This window comes from Grampus griseus (genome assembly GCF_964374135.1).
Source record: "Grampus griseus genome assembly, chromosome: 9".
Taxonomy (NCBI): domain Eukaryota; kingdom Metazoa; phylum Chordata; class Mammalia; order Artiodactyla; family Delphinidae; genus Grampus; species Grampus griseus.
This window is the reverse complement of record NC_139003.1, coordinates 58,890,117-58,908,441: the sequence shown is the minus strand read 5'-3', so window position 1 is coordinate 58,908,441 and position 18,325 is coordinate 58,890,117. Positions and strand designations below refer to the sequence as shown.

The following is an 18,325-nucleotide window of genomic DNA, read 5'->3' as shown; positions in this document are numbered from 1 at the left end:
TTGAAGATAGGAACAGGTTTAAATGATGCCTGCATGCCTGGCAACATCTAGCAATGCACTTTGCTGAGAGCAGTTGTGCAGTGAACGTTTCCATGAATGAACAACTCTATCAGATCTTTCTATGCTTTCATAAAACTGATGTGTGGTTTTAGCCAATACTTATGAAGTAGGACTGTTGGGCATGGAATTATGAGGCACATCTTCCTAGTCATCTTTTACTCATGTGAGCAGGGAAAATACTGCTTGTTTCTGTGGAGAGCACAGTAGGAACTTCACAGCCTGTACTGTGTGAATGGAAAAATCATATAGCTGAGCCACGGATGCCTGTTATTTCTACAAATCACAAATACACTGGAGTATGAACCTGGAACAATTTCTGGTTCCTCGTTCAATCTAAATAGCCTGTGGTGAATGCAAGAGATGAAAAATCAATTGAATTAGAACTACTAAAGTGAAAGAGAAATAACACACCAAGGTGAACACAGTGAACCTTTCAAAAGCTGTGAGTCCATTCATTAAGTCTTGCATGTAATTTTATAACCCAGTCTAAATTATCGAGTTCCACTTTTTCCTGAGATTTTTCCAGGAGCATCTGCCAATCTCTCAACCAAGACAGGATTCTTATCACCTGGAATCTTCATTCTGCCTTATGTATCTCATACTATTTCAGCCTCTGATTGAGAGGAAGGGCCCTAAGGCACTTCTCTATATTATGTGGTTGTTGTCATTCTTTATTCCCCATATACATTTTTAACTCCTCACTTACTATGTGCCACACACCAGGCAGGAAACCAATGACGAAATGGAAATAGTTTAGTAAGAGAAAAATGGCAGATGACTGAATAGTTGAAATAAAATGGGATGAATGCTAATGTAGAAGTGATACGAAAATATATAAAACAACAAACCTATCTGACAGCTTGTAATCCTATCGCATTTATTCCACTTTAATTTTCTCCATAGTACTTATCCTCTTACACCACATATTCACCTGTTTATTATTTTACTGTCATTCACCCTCAACCAGAATATGAACTCCAGGTCTGTTTTGTTCCCTACTGCATCCTTATGACATGGTGGTGCCTGGCACATGGTAGGTTCTTAGGAAATATTCCTTGAAAGAATGAATGAATAAAGGGAATGAAAATGCTACGGAAACATAAAGAGCGAAATGATTTTCTTTGTCCAAGAGAGTCAAGAGAGGCTTCAGCGTGGAAAGACCTTTGTTCTGGCTCTTGAAGGGTGAGAAGGAATTAACCAGGCCAAGATGGGAGAAATACCAGACCCAGCGGGAGAAACCGAATGTACAAACTCACAGAGGTGTGGTGGGATCAGCCATATTGGGGGATGGGTGCGTGGCTGGAGCCTGAAGGCTGAGGCTGGGAAGGGGCAGGTAGTCAAGGGTAATCAAGAATCTTCTATGATATGCTAAGAAGCTTGGACTTTTTTCCTTCAGGCAATGTGAACCATCAAAGGCTTACAAATGGCATCCTTAGAGCAGAAGGATGCTATAAAATCGTGAAGACATGAGGCTGTGATTTGCATTTCTTCAGAAATGCCTTTCTCATAACGCAAGGTGGTTATAATCCAGAAAGCGATAACAGACTTTTGGAAATGAAGAACACGTCATTGGTAAGAAAACAGAAACTCACCTTCCATGACGACAGGCCGTGTAGACTGTACCCTCCTCGCTGCCAACCACGAAGTTATTGACGTCTCCCGTTGGGAAAGCCATTCCGGTAACAGCCACAGGCTTGGACTTATTGTACACCAGCTCCATGCTCTCCTACCAAAACATGGCGTGGTTACATCCCCTCTGTCAACTCCTTGCCATGCCAAAGATAGCACGGAAAAATCATTTGACTAAATCGCCTGTTTGCTTTTCACACAGCGTTACAAAAGACCCCGGCTGTGCCAGAAACCACGCTTTACTGCCCCTGACATTCATGCTTCTGTGTATCTCTGGTTTCAGGCCGGCTGTATTTCATCAGTGTGTGTGCTGCTTCTGAAGTCAGGCAGAGATGACAGGTGAGAATTTTGAAACTAATGGTGCAGAAACTAAAAATAATACTGTAATGGTTACACTTGTCAGCCCCAGGCTTTAATACAACACACAATACCCTTATATTTACAAACATCTTCAACATCAATTGTTCGCGAGAATACACTTGTATTAATATCAGATGTACTAAGCATGTTTGTCAAAGCAGGAGTGTGTGTCCTCCATGGACTGAAACCAGAAAGTTGTCACTCAGGTCATAAAAACCAGATTTCAACAGGGACTAGATTTCATGAAGGGCAGACATTGGGTGTGTAGGCTCTAAGTCCGCAAAAGACAATGTTTAAATAAGTCTTTAAAATGGTAAATGAGAGTCTTTATTTTATCTAAAATGATTTTCAAAATTGGGAATTCAAGTGTATTTTAAAAGACATTCTGCTGAATTAAGTTTAACGACAGTGAAGAACAGTTAAGTATAACTAACATCCTTGAGTATTTCTGGCTATTTACATCAAACAGCCTGCTTTGTGCACCTAAAGTAACTTTAAAACAACATTCTAGGGGATCATGTCATTCTGTTTGGAAGTTTAGTCTTTTTTTATGCAAACAAATAAACCTAGTCATCGCAGCTAAGGAGTCCATAAATCGGAAGCACATGCTAACAGTCTGGGAAGTGCAGACCTCGTGGTCATGTGACATGCCTGCAGTTTGTGAGATCCAGACGCAGCGAGTGCTTTAGTGAGGGGATGCTGTGACAGTGTAATACAGAAACCTAGACCAACCGGGGGTCTGCTCCATGGCTAAAATTAGCAGAGGGAAGGTACGGTCTCTTGGTCACCCACTTGGGACAGAGAGGGAATAGGGCAACTGTTGTCTGTTCCCATGTCTGCCTGACATCCACAGCCATGCCACGAAATGCTCCATCTCTGTACAGAGACAGGCGTCTGCGGGCATGCCAAAACTAATAAAAATGGTCATGTAGCCCCCGTACGACTGGCTTTAACCTAAACAAACACACATTTAATCAGCAAAATGGGCAATTAAAAATTCCTAATTAGAGGGTTCACTCATATCTGTTTGCTTTTAAAAGAAAACAACATATTGCTGAGAAATTTAAGACAAAGCTATAAAATACCCACACACAACTCCCAACTTGTATAAATGTTAAAGATCAGCAAAAATAGAGGAACTTACATTGTAAGGAACTTATTAGCTCTCCCCCCACACTAAAATTATAAAAAGAACTTCTTTAGTCTTAGTATTCTCTTCATCTGTATTTTGTGGAAACTTATAGCGAGGTTCCTTTCAGTTTCCACATTTCCTTATGTATCCTGAAACTTCTAATGTCTTCTAAAATTGTGACAGAGACATTCCAGCATTGTTATTCCAGGAAAGGGAATAGGAATGTTAAAATTGAGAAGTATATCCTAGATATCTTTTACAATTTTCTTGATGTTTCCTCACATTGTCAAAGGCTATAACAGGAAATTCTTCTCTGTTTTTAGCTGGAGGACAGTGAAGTACTTTTCTCCCCAAGAAATGTGGAAAGAGTATGGATATGTGTGTATTTATCTGTGGATATAAGTGGTGCCTTCCGTCTGAGTGTACATACATATATTCTGAAAGTTGCACTTAGATGCCTCCCCCCAATGGTCTCTTGCACTTCTGCTCCTTTGTTTAGCTCTCATTACTGTAATCAGGAGCAGTTTGGAAACCTTGGAACTTTTTCATTTTCAACTTCTTGTTTTTTTGAGCAAGGAATGGCAGAAGCCACCCTAAGAAACATTCCAGAGGAGAAAACAGATGGTTGGACAAATTCTTCAAACACACAAGGCAGTTGTCTAGGCTACAGATACAAGCGAGGGCTTGGATTTCTGTTTTGCTGGGATACCTTTTCTCCAAGGCAAGGACCCATCAGGGATCGCTCCGCTGAGTTCCAACCCCGTTTATATTTCTTTAACAATGCTGTAGGGTAAGTACGATTCCTACCACAGCCAACTTCCATAATTACTATGCTTTAAAATGGATTATTTCATTTTCACTTGAAACTGACCTAAGGATTAACGTATTACAATAATTACATGATTTGCGGTAAAGGAAATGGGTTTGGCTTCAAGAGGAGGCTGCCGAAAACAGGCACCACTCTTTCAAGTGCACACATTGATTTTAGGTCCTATAGGATGTGAGAGTTTGCCTTTTAGGAACTCTGTTCCATTAGGCAGGTTATCTCTTTTAACCAAGATGCTCTTATGTGGAGGGGAAAACAAACCCACCTGTGGAGTGGAGAGCATGTCCAGGCTCCAGGAACACATTTTACCATCGGTAGAGACAGTGATGAGGTTATGAGCATTCTGGGTCCCAACAACATTTACACAGTACACGGGATGCTGCAGAAACATAAACGTGGAGGATCAAACCCTGATCCAAGAGGAAATGCTTACATCTGAGTGTCAAACACATTACTCTAAAACAAGGATTAAGGAGTGACATAATCCCACAATAATACAAGCCTCAGGTCATTTGCCACTTTTGATTTGAACCTGATTTCTTTTTAAAAGCTCTGGCAGCAACATGTCGTAGTGGAAATACTCAGAAAGCTTCACCTTGCTCGGTCAGATGCAGTACAATGGAGCTGAGGCAAACGGGAGCAAATGAGGATTGATGGGACAGAAGGTGCACAGGGAGGTGAATGTGTATTACCTGAATGAGGCTCCACCACATGGTCTGGCTTCTAACCTCACCATGAGTGACGGAAAAAGACAGTCTTCAAAAGGGTAGAACAACTGCCTTTTGGAAGGAGTGTTAACTAACTCTGGAGTTGAGTGCGTCATAGCCACAGTGCCAGACATTTGTTAACATGCTTTATAAAAAGTGGTTAATATTCATCAGCCTCTTTGATTTGAGGGAGAGATACTGGTGGTGGAAATTATTGGCACAAGGAACCTAGTAAGATTACATTAGGTTTCTTTATGTTGCTGTAAAACCTAGGATAATGATAGATTTCTCAAAATATTGTTTAGGGTCGTACGGAGGCTTAGATTTGGCCAGGGCCTTGAGAAAGGTCACTTAAACATCCCAGGAATCATAAGCAAGATGCTCTAACCTTTTGTCATAATGCAAGAAGGTTATGCTACTCTGTAGAATCCTCAATGGTAGGCTAAAATCATTTGCAGCTGCACATTAAATACTAAATGCAAGGTTAGCAGAAGCACAACGTAGCAGTAATTTGGGTTAGATTTCAAGCAGCTTAGCCATCAGTGGCCAAACCACAACTTAGTCGATGCTTCTCTGTGCAAATAGCTGACAGTCTGAGTCTCTCTCTTGATGAGTTACTGTCCATAATACCTAGCCACAACAACAATGAAACAATCTCTAATATTGCAAAGTTGATATTATATAAAGGATGGTTCCCAAACTATTATTATCATATAAACTCCTGGTCAGAAGGAACTGTAATAACCATAAGTATAGCTGTTCATCTGCCTCTCCCAAGAGGTGGTCCAAACTCTGCTTAAACACTTTTCTTAGCCAGTTTTAGCACTAATTCTTGGGCAGTTCCTCCTTCTACCAATGGGGATGAAGAAAGCTCAAGGAAATACTTTCAGTGAAGTGCCCTCTGACATCATATACATCAAGTCAAATGATACGTATGCATTGTTCTTACATTACCCCTCCTCCCCCCAAGTCTTGTCTTGCTCTGACTAATCATCACCAATTCCTTCAAATGCGCTGAGGACCTGGTGTTCAATACCTTCCCCAACCTGGACACTCTCTTTTGAATACGCTATATTTTGTCCGAGTTCCCCTTCCAGTGAAGTTCTGAGAATGAAACATAACCGTCTACGTACATTCTGACTAACTGAATACAGAAATACAGGGAGCATTGAATTGTCGCTTCTCACGTGATAAAAAAAAAACGCCTGTATTAATGCATCTTAAGATTTACACTTGTTTTGGCAACTGCATCACCTCTTTTACCCATGCTGATGGAGAGTCAACCAAGTCCCTATGTCTTTTTCACACCACGTTCCTGCAGAAACCTGGACAGTGGTAAGTACGGCAGAGATCTGGAACGAAATATTCTTCTGATCAGGTCTCTAAATACCAAAAGGACTGACTGGTTGGGGGGCTGTGGACAATGCTTTTTCCCAAGTCTCTGGTGTATGTGGAACGTACAGCAGAGTACAAACTCAAGGGTGAGTCACATGGCGTTCTAAGCTCTGCACGCAAATAAACTGGAAGAATGGATGAGACACATTGTCGCCTGAAAATGGCAGACTCAGTAAACTGAAGAATGAGAAAGCAAGGTCCAAACATTGTTATGAGCCCCAAGTCTGCCTAGTGTTTTTTAGCGAGAGTCCAACAGGGTTTCTTCTGTTAACCACAGAGCATCAACACAAATCTCCAAAACCCTAATGGATCGGGACTCCTAAGGGTGGGTGTAGTAGGGAAAGAAGGCATCTAGAAGGATGTAGAGAGCAAATGCCCTGAGAAGGAATGTGTGTGGTAGCCCCTCCCTGGCTTTAATCAGTACTACTGGCCTGTGCTTTCAGGAGCAATAAAACTCAGTTTAAAAGAAAAGAGAGATGTAAAGAAACCAGAACAGAAGCAGACACGTGGGCATGCCTACTTATACACACACACAAACACACATCACTCTGCTTAATGGAAAGAAAAAAGCAACGGTACCGCTCATTTTTCCAGTATAGAAGCCAGATTGTTTTTATTTATTTTAGGAATAAACTTACTGTGTGCCAGAAGGTTTTTGCTTTAATTAGGATTTCCTGTTGTCCCAAATGCATATGTGTGGTGGGTGTGAAAGGAAATTAGTGAGTAATCTGTGGTGGGACTCTCTTTCCTTAACCACTTTTGATCCTGGTACCAGTGAGCCAGGCATGAGTGGAAGTTGAAAGACAAGTCAAAAAATTAACTGTGCTCTTTGAGCTGTGGATTCAACGAAACACAGCAAAAGAGAAAAAACCTGTTATTTTATTTTCTAACAGAAATAATGTCACTCTGTTTGATAATAACAGTATTTTCGTTGTGAAGATCACATCCTAAGTTGCTTGGAAAAGAGATGAATACTTTGGAAGAGCCCCTGCAGCATTTGGATTCTCCCCAAAAGCTTCGTGCTAAACGTTCTGATACCTGGATTTATAACTTTTTGAAATTTCAGGAGGTATGCTTACAAACGCACCAGATATACACACAGGGCCAAGAAATGGCTTCATGCTCCTTGAGCAAACACCTGCATCAAGCCCGTCTCCTCTTGGGTCACAATTTTCTGTTATTAGTTTGGAGAAATGGGGTAGGCAAGAGCAATTTTCCCAGATTCCCAAGAACTAGTTTCACCTGCATGTGTGTTAGGCCCAAGTCAATCAGAATTAAGGCTGACGTGGTATTTGTCATTTCCCATCGTCGATCTTACAAGAGTGGAAGAATTTTCCTCTTCATGGTCTCGGCTAAAGCAGCTAGCAGTTCTTTTTCAAAGCTAGATGGTGTTGAGGCCAGCAGATGAAACAAATGAGGCAACCACACTAAGGAAATTGAAACAATAGCAGAGCTGTATCCTTGGGCATAATTTGGGCATTTCAGAGAAAGGACATCAATTCCCCTGAATGTCAGGGTAGCAGAGATTGATGGAGACATGCCTGTCTTCTTATTCCTCCTAACAATTGCTAAACACACCTGTCATTCTCTTAAAGGAAATGACAGACTAGTTGTCTTACGAACACTATACTGAAACTCTTCTGCTAAATTATGGGTAATGGTTTTGAGATGTTGACTTTTAACCCTAGGGATTATACTGTCACTGTAGACTTTATCGTTGAGACTTACACCATGCATTCCAGAATTTAAAGTCACAGCACTCCCTCAAATCACCAGTGGAAAAGGCCTATTGGCAAAAGTCCCATATGCCATCCCTAGACGGAAAGTGCTTACTCTTTATGGTCTATTTGAAAATGAGTTTCCACCCTATAATGTAAACGTGAAGAGTTTCTTTGGGAAAACAATTTCACAGATGCTTCTTCCAAGGTTTCTTCCTGTGGCATTTTTTAGTTTTAAGCTATCCTCCCTGTAGCTTTATGGGACATCCAAAGAGATCCTTTCTATGTGTTAAAACTTGTAGACCGTTAAGAGTCCTCTAAACCCAGTGCTTCCTTCATCTACTTTCCACTCGGCTTTCCTTTAGTCAGTCAGAAAGCAATCACTGTAAGTTAGATACTTCGAAGTTGGAGTTGCTAACAACAGCCGTACTTCTGTCACTTATCCCCTCTTTCAGGGCTTGGATGGCTGACCGGGATGTGACAAAAGCTTGACTTACTGTGTGTGCAGCAGCCGACAAGGGTGTCCGCTGGACTGGCGTCCTCCGATGACTGCGATTATCCCACAGGACAATCTGGCCCGAGTAAGTCCCACCAACTACCAAATTGGGATGGAAACGAGCAAAGCAGACTGACATCACGGAGGACTGTGGGAGGGAAGAGGAGAAAGGTATTGTGTGAAATGGTCAGAGGAGGCTTGTTTCTTCCTGAAGAAAAAACTGCTCATCCCATAAACTCAGCACATCCTGGAAAACACAAAGCAAATGTTAAGTGCAGAGCGTGTAGGACATTTTGTACACAGACACAGAACTTCCCTGGAGAGGTTAGCCGATGTTTACTCCTTGAAACTTGAAATCTGAAATCTCGGCCACGTCATCAAATAGGCATAAACCCTATCTTACGTACATCATGTTCTGTGGTCTGTAAAGCTTGGGTTTGTGGATATTTCCCATTTATCAATAAAATCACATCAGAATTAATATTAATTCTCCGTTAGTCTTTACAAAACAATTCTTTATTTGAGGGCATGTCTGCATCCGTGTACAGTGTTGGCAAGGCTCTGAGGACTCTGAGACTGGGTACTTTTTTTTTCTTTTTGGCTTAATGTAGACTTCTAGGAAGGGTACTGATCTCAGACTGATCCAACTGGTTCCGCCCCAAATTCCCTCGCCTCCCATGGGCATTCTCCTGACCTTTATCCTGCCCACTTCAGACAATTCTTAATGTTATTCTTTGCCTATTTTAACAGTCAGAATGGATTTCAGTCCAACTCTGCCATGGCCTGTCATAGCATCATGAATGTGGTTTCCAAAATTCCACAGAGGACTATCGGGCACTACGTTTTATAGGAAATTACTTAGCTGAGCAGGAGCCATGATACATTTAAAATCAGACAAGCTGGCTGTTCCACATTTGCTAAGAAGTCCACTGTGACTCCTGTTGTGCTTTACATGGTTGCATTTATACACAAAAGTAATTGTTTTTAATAAACACATTTCACCCTTTCAGTTAAATTCAATGAGTGATCTTATGTGTAAGGAAGGCATTGTACCAGGCATGATGAGAATACAAAGGTAGTCACTGCCCTCGACAAACCTGTGCCCTAGGAAAGAAAACTAAAAAGCATGCGTTCGATGAACATGCTGCCGCTCGTCCCTACATGCTAGTCCATACCTTTGTATGGAATAAAAAAAGGTGGTCACGTGGGCGTGCGCCTTGGCAAGTGGGGAGGAAGGTAGATTTTTGTCCTCACTTGTCCCTTGGGTTTGAGATGCTTATGCAGGTCACAACTTGCACACACAAGCAGCAGCCCTGAAGGTGATATGGGCCATGACTAGGTCACAGGAGCGTGTGTGTGTGTGGCGTGGAGAGGGGTGGTGAGAAAGGTTTGGTTTAGCTAGGAGAGGGGAAAAAAGAGGGGAGCGGAAAGGGTGGGATGGTTAGAAAGACCTCATGAAAGGGAATGCATCACCCTTGGTGTAAATGTGGAATGTTCAGCAAGCGGAGAGGAAGAGAAACAGTGATCCCTGAGAGATGGGATAATGGGAAGACAAGACTGGAGGCTCCAAAGCAGAGGCTGCTGAACAGCCACAGTCTGGTTTGGCTGGAAGAAGCTTGCATGGAAGAAGCAGGGAGTAGGAAATGTGACTGAAGGGTTCACCTGGGCCAGACAAGAGTGGACCTTGAACGGCAGGCACTGTGTGGACTGTTTTCTGTGGGCAATAGTGAGAAACCACTGCTTTCTGAGCAGAGAGAGAGACAGAGAGAGAGAGACAGAGACAGAGAGAGGATCAACGGTTTAACTGTTAAGCCAGTAAAGCGAAGAAGTCATTGAAAAAGAAACGATAACCTCTTTGTGACTGGGAAGCTAACTGTCCGTTAAAAAAAAAAAAAAAAAGTCAGATCTACTATCAGCCTAAGGCTAGCTCCTACTCAGAGTCTCAGATTCTCTGAAGTACAATAAAGAATGTAGACTATTTTTCAATGTCATGTTTTCCTAGTTTGAATGATTCTCAATTCCAATTCCTTGAGCACGATTCAATGGGGAGCATGCTTGTGCCCCAATCTGGTTTTCATAAAGTTCAAGAATAACTCTCAATAATGGTACTGAATTAAAGAAAAAGAAAATAATGCTGGTCAGCTTCTTGTTTTTACACATCTCACAGAAACGATTCTGAGCTTTCAATTGATGAAATTCTTTTTCTGCTTGAGCTATGTTGGAGACATTTTCTTTGAAACTTCAGAAAGACTTAAAATTATCCAGGTGGTATCAACAATTGAATTTACCAAAGCTCTCCAATGGATATAGATAACAGAATGTCATTAAATTTGAAAAATCCAGAATTAAACTACTTAATTGCTTTTGTGTTTCACTTAAATCTCAGCAAATACTGCTCCAAACCTTACACAGTTTGTTAAGAGACTAAACTACAGAAAAACAGTGGAGGTATTTCTACAAAACAGAAATACATAGTTGGTGATCAACCAGAATCCAACACCACAAGGTGAGAACTTAATTCCCACTTTTTCATTCATTATGTGTCCACTTTGCATTCATTCATTGAACACACAGTGCTAAGTACTAACTAAATCATTTCAAAAAACGTTAAATGTCAGAAAAGCACCCCCATCTCGAATTCAGAATTCTCTTTACATTTGATAAAAAGTCAAATTATTATGAAACAGAAACAGACTCATAGACACAGAAAACAAATTTATGGTTACCAAAGGGGAAAAGGGTGGGGGAGGGATAAGTTAGGAGTTTGGGATTAGCAGATACAAACTACTATATATAATATAGATAAGAAACAAGGTCCTACTGTATAGAACAGGAAACTATATTCAATATCCTGTAATAAAACATAATGGAAAGAATATGAAAAAGAATATATATATGTATAACTGAATCACTTGCTGTACACCAGAAACAAACAACGTTGTAAATCAATTATACTTTAATTAAAAAAAGTCAAATTGGTGCTAAAAAAAAAGAGTAACACCACTTTGGAGCATCAGAGTTCTGCCATTAGAGTCTACTTTGTTTTGCTGAAAACCAATCTTTACGATACCCTCCATGAGGAAAAAAGAGTAGAAATACTTATTTTATATCTGGAAGATTAGAAATGATGGAGAATTTGTGATTCATCAATTGCACTTATTTTTTTAAGCTCAGTATGTTAATTATAGTAAATATTCTGTGTATTATAGACTATGTATAAATGTTAAAAATAGATCTCTAGGGTATGCCACATTTGACATAGTATTATTCATATGGAAACTCTAAGGCAGTATGATCACAATTATCTACATGTAAAGTTTAGAATTTAGTCATTTCTTGAGATGTTTCAAAGTACCCTGATGTTTGATTTAATGGTAGCAAACACTTGGTTGATTGACTGAATTTTTAATTTTTCAGCCAAATGTTTAGGTTACTTTAGACACATGGGAACAGTCCCCCAACTACAGTCCTGACAGAGACAGCTCCTCTTCTAATTTGGAAAGTCTGCATCAAACAGCGACTAGTAAAGTGTCTTAGAAAAATCCCTGCAACCTTGCACTGTTCATACAGCTACTGATCTAGTTGTTGTTGCCAATTGTCATGGAATTTATTGACTGTCAGCATAAAGAGCAAAGGATGATATCATCCTGTCAGTTATATCTATTGGGTAAAGAGTAAAAAAGCATTCCAGAAAAAGTGACTGACACTACTAAAACATGTGGCTTTCTGTTGTTCTCATATTTAACAGTTGTTGTTCTATGCTGTTCTCATATTAACATTTTCTGAAGACATATTCTATGAAAAAAATTAATAATACTAATGCTATCTTAAAAATTTCATCACTCTCCTGGGCATTTAAAATTTTGTATTCACTCAGTTATTCAGTGTCATAATAAAGCATTACATGATTAATACAATTTAGACAAACAAATTGGAAACAAGAAGCTTCCCTACCCTTGTTATTCTTGGCTCTGTAAGAATACATATCTATATAGTTTGTAGTTTTAACTTTTTACCTATTTTATTTTTTTCTTTAAAATATTAGAGCCTTGAGGGCTTCCCTGGTGGCACAGTGGTTGAGAGTCCTCCTGCCGATGCAGGGGACACGGGTTCGTGCCCCGGTCTGGGAGGATCCCACATGCTGCGGAGCGGCTGGGCCCGTGAGCCATGGCCGCTGAGCCTGCGCGTCCGGAGCCTGTGCTCCGCAATGGGAGAGGCCACAACAGTGAGCGGCCCGCGTACCGCAAAAAAAAAAAAAAAAAAAAAAAATTAGAGCCTTGAAATTATTTTGGAAAATAACATATGGCCTTTAAACATTCAAATCAAGTTGTTTACATAAGTGGAAAAATAATGATAAAGATGATGAGAATTTTGGGACAATGCTGACTGTTTAATCAAAGTAAGTTTTCCCGAGACTACAGTCGAACTGTTTTAACACAGCTAGTGATTTCATTTACGTGGCCATGTTGATGGTCAAATCAGGCCCCAGAAATATGATAAGCTCCTATTAAAAGCTTCGTGTAAAAGTGGTGAGCTTGACCGTCTATATTCCAATACAAGTAACACAGAGACATTATTACATGAGGAACCACTATTTCCAATAGGACGAGCATGCCATTTTGATTATTTTACATACTATAGTCCCCCCAAACCAGGACAAGCAAGGTGGTGAGACTATGTCTGGAGGATCAGGCTATCTCTATTGACAGTTTCTGGTGTCCTCCGCAGACGTGGGCACCCAGAGGCTCCTGAGGAAACTGTTTATTTTCTAATCTTGTACAGACTGCCTGGTGCAAAGGCAGCCCTCCTCCTTAACCATATTGCCACATGGCCATTTGCACACGAGCTGACCCACTAGAACAGGGTTCCACGCTCTCGTCATCTATTTCGAGACCAGGCAGTTAATTTCACCCCACTCACTAAGGGAATTCCACAGAGACGAGCCGGGCGGAGGCTCCATTCTCCACGTCTCCCTCCTCGCACTGCACACCAACTGCATTCAGCCTCTTTAAGTGGCTGTGGGGCTGTTTTCTATTTTATAGAGTTAATCCAGGCCAGCTTAAGGATGGTACTCTCCCTTAACCACAGACCCAGATGCCCAGGGCAAACAGCCTTTGGTCACTGCTGGTTGGGCAGCTGGTGCCGTAGGTTCACATTTGATCTGGTCGCCCGGGTCCTTTTGTGTGTAGCACTCTGCCCGCTCCCCAGCCATCATGCCTGGGCAGGAGGGATAGGGGCCCTGCATTCAAAAGCATCTCTTATTTCAAGTACCATCTCTTCTGGGGAGAAGTTAATCCTTGAGAGGGAATGGCCATATTGTTGCCATATGCTGTTTAATGGTGGCTGACATTTTATTTGCCTAAAAGCTAATGCTTAGCTGTCAGAGGGTTGTGAGGCAGACAGATCAGATGCTTCTGGCTACTAGTGAGCTAGTATATATTTCTGCAAGTACCTAAGAAACCCTCAAAGATATTTCTTATGTTAATGGAAACAAATGTAATTGGAGAACACTGCTGTCAAAACACCTCTTACAGGCAATCAGGCAGCACCAGGCATCTGACAATGTAGAAGGTTGTGAAGGTGGAAAAACCAAGACATGAGTCATGAGTTGGGCATTTAACTTTAATTGAGATGAAGGGAAAGGGTCTTTCCTCTTTCAGAGCTCTCTTTTCCTATGCCTAAGTCTCTATCCTAGGGTACACACGTCACTCTTCTAAACTCTACGAGTTACCATCTATGAAAGTTACCACCCCATTAGTAATGGGGTGTGCAGGAGCAAAAGCTGAATTAGCTTGTTGCTACTGCTTGACTCAGTTTGTATTTTAAAAAAATTAATGTAAAGCAGCTGATTCTAAAATCTGATTTCTGGGAGATTAGAAACCACTCATTCCAATGACCTTTCTTCAAATCCCTTGGAATTTTCGTGCATCTCAGTATTGTGCGTCCCTAGACCTGGGCTGTGTGCTGAGTACACAAAAGTTAGTGCGCAAACCACGATGAGGTGCCACTTCACACCCTCTAAGATAGCTATAATTTTTAAATGTTTACATGTCAATTATACCTCAGGAAAGCTAAGGGAAGAAACAAACAAAAAAGGAATATCATAATTGTTGGTGAGGCTACGGAGACATTGGAACACTCATACAGTGCTGGTAGGAATGTAAAATGAGGCAGCCACTCTGGAAAACAGTCTGGCAGTTCCTGAAACCATTAAACATAGAGTTAACATCTGACCCGGCAATTCCACTCCTAGGTATGTACCCAAGATAACTGAAAACATGTAACTACTCGAATTGTACATAAATGTTCATAGCAGCATTGTTGATAATAGCCAAAAAGTGAAAACAACCCAAATGTCCATCAACTGAGGAATAAACAAAATGTGGTGAAACCATACAATGCAATATTATTCAATAAAAAGGAAGGAACTACTGATGCGTGTTATAACATGGATGAACCTTGAAAGGATGCTAAGAAGTCACAGAAGGTCACATATTGTATGATTCTATTTATATGAAATGTCCAGAAGAGACAAATCCACAGAGGCAGAAGGAAGATTAGTGGTTGCTCAGGAATGGGGGTTGGGGGAGAATGGGGAATGACTACTAATGGGTCTGGGTCAACTTCTTGGGGTGATAAAAATGTTCTGAAGTTAGACAGTGGTGATGGTTACACAACTCTGAATACACGCAAAAAAACTGAATTGTACACTTAAAAATAGTGAATTTTATGATGTGTGAATTATATCTCGATTTTTTTAATAAAAATTTTTTAATTAAAAACTTTTAAAATTTAAAAATATATATACATTGCTTATATGTGGAATCTAAAATATGGCATGAACGGGACCTTCCCTGGTGGCACACTGGTTAAGAATCCGCCTACCAATGCAGGGGACACGGGTTCAGGCCCTGGTCCGGGAAGATCCCACATGCCGCAGAGCAACTAAGCCCATGCACCACAACTACTGAGCCTGCACTCTAGAGCCCGTGAGCCACAACTACTGAAGCCCACGCGCCTAGAGCCCATACTCTTCAACAAGAGAAGCCACCGTGATGAGAAGCCCACGCATCACAACGAAGAGAGTAGCCCCCATTCGCCACAACTAGAGAAAGTCTGTGCGCAGCAAAGAACACCCAACACAGCCAAAAATAAATGAATAATTTATAAAAAATAAAATACGGCACAAATGAACCTATCTACAAAACAGAAACAGACTCACAGACATAGAGATCAGACTTGTGGTTGCCAAGGGGGAGGGGGCAGGGAGAGGGGTAGACTGGGAATTTGGGATTGGTAGATACAAACTATTACATTTAGAATGGATAAACAAGGTCCTGCTGTATAGCACAGGGAATTATATCCAATCTCCTGGGATAAACCATAATGGAAAAGAACATTAAAAAAAGAATGTACATATGTGTGTAAAACTGAGTCACTTTGCTGTACAGCAGAGATTGCCACAACACTGTCAATCAACTATCCTTCAAATAAAGAAAGAAAATAAAAATAAAATTAAAAAGAATAAAAATTCAATCCATAATTAAAACACTTCCAACAACAACAGAAAAGTCGGTGTGCTGACATGGTCTTTATCTCATGAAACTTAACAACCTTATTTCTTATCTTCAGGACAACTGTCTGGACTACTTTGACCACTCTTTCCTGAAATAATTATTCTCTTTACTTCCCCCGAATAGCTTCTTCAGTTTCTACTCCCTGAGAGGTTCTGAAGGTGGAAAGGGAGGGTTGACACACTTGGAATCTCGAGACCTGACTTCCTGCTCTGATACCTACTAGTTGTATACATCCTCTAAGCCTTAATTTTTTTGCACATTTGCAAATTATTTATTTATTTTTAAAATTGTGCTGAAATACATGTAACATAAAATTATTAGCCATTATTAAGTGTACTGTTCAGGGGCATTAAGTACATTCACATTGTTGTGTAGCTATCACCACCATCCATCTCTAGAACATTTTCATCTTCCCGAACTCAAACTCTGTATCTATTAAACACGCATCCCCCATTCTCACCCTCCTCTCAGCCCTTGGCAACCAGCAGTCTACTTTCTGTCTCTATGAATTTGACTACTCTAGGAACCTCATGTAAATGGAATCAGAGTGCCTTTTGTGACATTTGTCATGTGTCACTTAGCATGTCATAAAGGTGTTATTATACCCAGGTAGCACTACTATTAGAGCATGCATGCTGTGGCATATAACAGAATCTTTCCTTTTTAAGTCTGAATAATATTCCATCATATGCATATAGCACATTTTGTTTATCCATTCGTCTGTCAATAGACACTTGGGTTGCTTCTACTTTTTGGCTATTGTGAATAACGTTACTGTAAATATACAATATTTACAAATACTGTAATTGTATACAGATTATCTCTTCAAGATTCTGCTTTCAATTCCTTTGGGTGTATACCTGAGAGTGGAATTGATGGATCATATTCCATTTTTAAATCTTCGAGGGACTCTCATACTGTTTTCTACAGTGGCTGCACCATTTTACATTCTTACCTGTAATGCACAAAGGTTCCAATTTCTCCACACCCTTGCTGATTCATATTTTCTGCTTTTATTTTGTTTTATTTTATAGTAGCCATCCTAATTAAAGTGAGGTCTCATTCTACGCCTGAATTTTCAATTCATGGCAGCAGCACGAGAGTTCTTATCCTGCCTAGAAACAGGGCATTTTCTTTGCCTCTCTTCCCTCGGGGCCGTTGCAAGATTTGAATTAAGTAATGCAGTTTAAAGACGATAAACAATATTGCATGCCCCTATATAGAGTTAGAAGTGACTTCTGTGATTTGAAGAAACACTTCCAGAGAAAACAAAGGTCCAGAGACGTTTTCATTTTGCTCAACCAATCTTTTCTAAGCAGTTCTGATAGTAATGCTAGGTCCTGCCTTGATGATCTAGGTTGAGAAATTGTCTCCGAGAAGTTTTACTGCACCTTTTGTTACATGTTTTAACTCTTTGGAGTCCTTATTTTGACAACCCTCTGCTCCTTCCTGGGACACTGAGTCTCTCTGGTTTAATGGATCTTCATGCTTGGTTATAGCTCCTGTTGTTGATGGCAATTCTAAGTCCTGACAATTTGCTGACTTTGGATAATGAGGAAGAGGACGAGGAGGAAACTGTGAAATGTTAGCACCAGAGATAACTCTACAGTGAAAGCCAAGATGAGATTCATGCCACATTATTATTCAGGCATACTCATATTGCAAGCACTGCCAATTTAGGAAAATTTAGGCTCTAAATCTTAGTCCTTTCGGTGCAAGAACTTTTGAATACAACAAAATTCTAGGGCAATGGGATAATCTACACGCTGATTCCAGAAAGATTTCTGAAATGGGATTTTTCTTATGTTAACATATTTCACTTTTTTTTTTTTTTTTTTTTTGCGGTATGCGGGCCTCTGTAGTGGCCTCTCCCGTTGTGGAGCACAGGCTCCGGACGCACAGGCTCAGCGGCCATGGCTCACAGGCCCAGCTGCTCTGCGGCATGTGGGATCCTCCCGGCCCGGGGCACGAACCCACATCCCCTGCATCGGCAGCGGACTCTCAACCACTGCGCCACCAGGGAAGCCCCATATTTCACACTTTTGAGTCGAGCTGGGACTTACTTATCTGTGATGTGACTTTACATCTGATTATTATTCATCATTTGCAGGTGCATGGACCCCTCAAGCTATTTTCTAAGTCAGTGTTACTCCAAACTTGCCTGTACCTTAGCATCATCTGAGGACCTATTTAAAATTCCCCAGTACTCAAGCCACAAACCATACCAATTAAATAAGAATTTCTGGGGGTAGGACCCAGGCATCAAGACTTTTTAAAATTGCACAGGAAGTTCCCACGTGCAGTCAAGTGAACAGTACTGTTTTAAAGCAATGGTTCTTGAACTTATCTGAACATAAGTACTTAGTTTATTAAAAACACAGATTCCTGGGTCCCAGCCTGGATCTACTGAATCAGAATTTGAAGA

At 40.7% G+C, this 18,325-nt stretch overlaps 1 protein-coding gene across 2 annotated transcripts in view; it reads right to left on the bottom strand.

The window, feature by feature from the left end:
- DYNC1I1 (dynein cytoplasmic 1 intermediate chain 1) overlaps positions 1-18,325 on the bottom strand; it is a 337,047-nt gene that overhangs the window by 75,482 nt on the left and 243,240 nt on the right. For both annotated transcript variants that reach the window (XM_082661450.1, XM_082661449.1), the window contains 3 exons: positions 8,325-8,471; positions 4,273-4,386; positions 1,653-1,786 (listed from right to left, as the gene is read on the bottom strand). In XM_082661450.1, the coding sequence (XP_082517576.1) occupies positions 1,653-1,786; positions 4,273-4,386; positions 8,325-8,471 (395 nt within the window). The remainder of the gene's footprint in view (positions 1-1,652; positions 1,787-4,272; positions 4,387-8,324; positions 8,472-18,325) is intronic.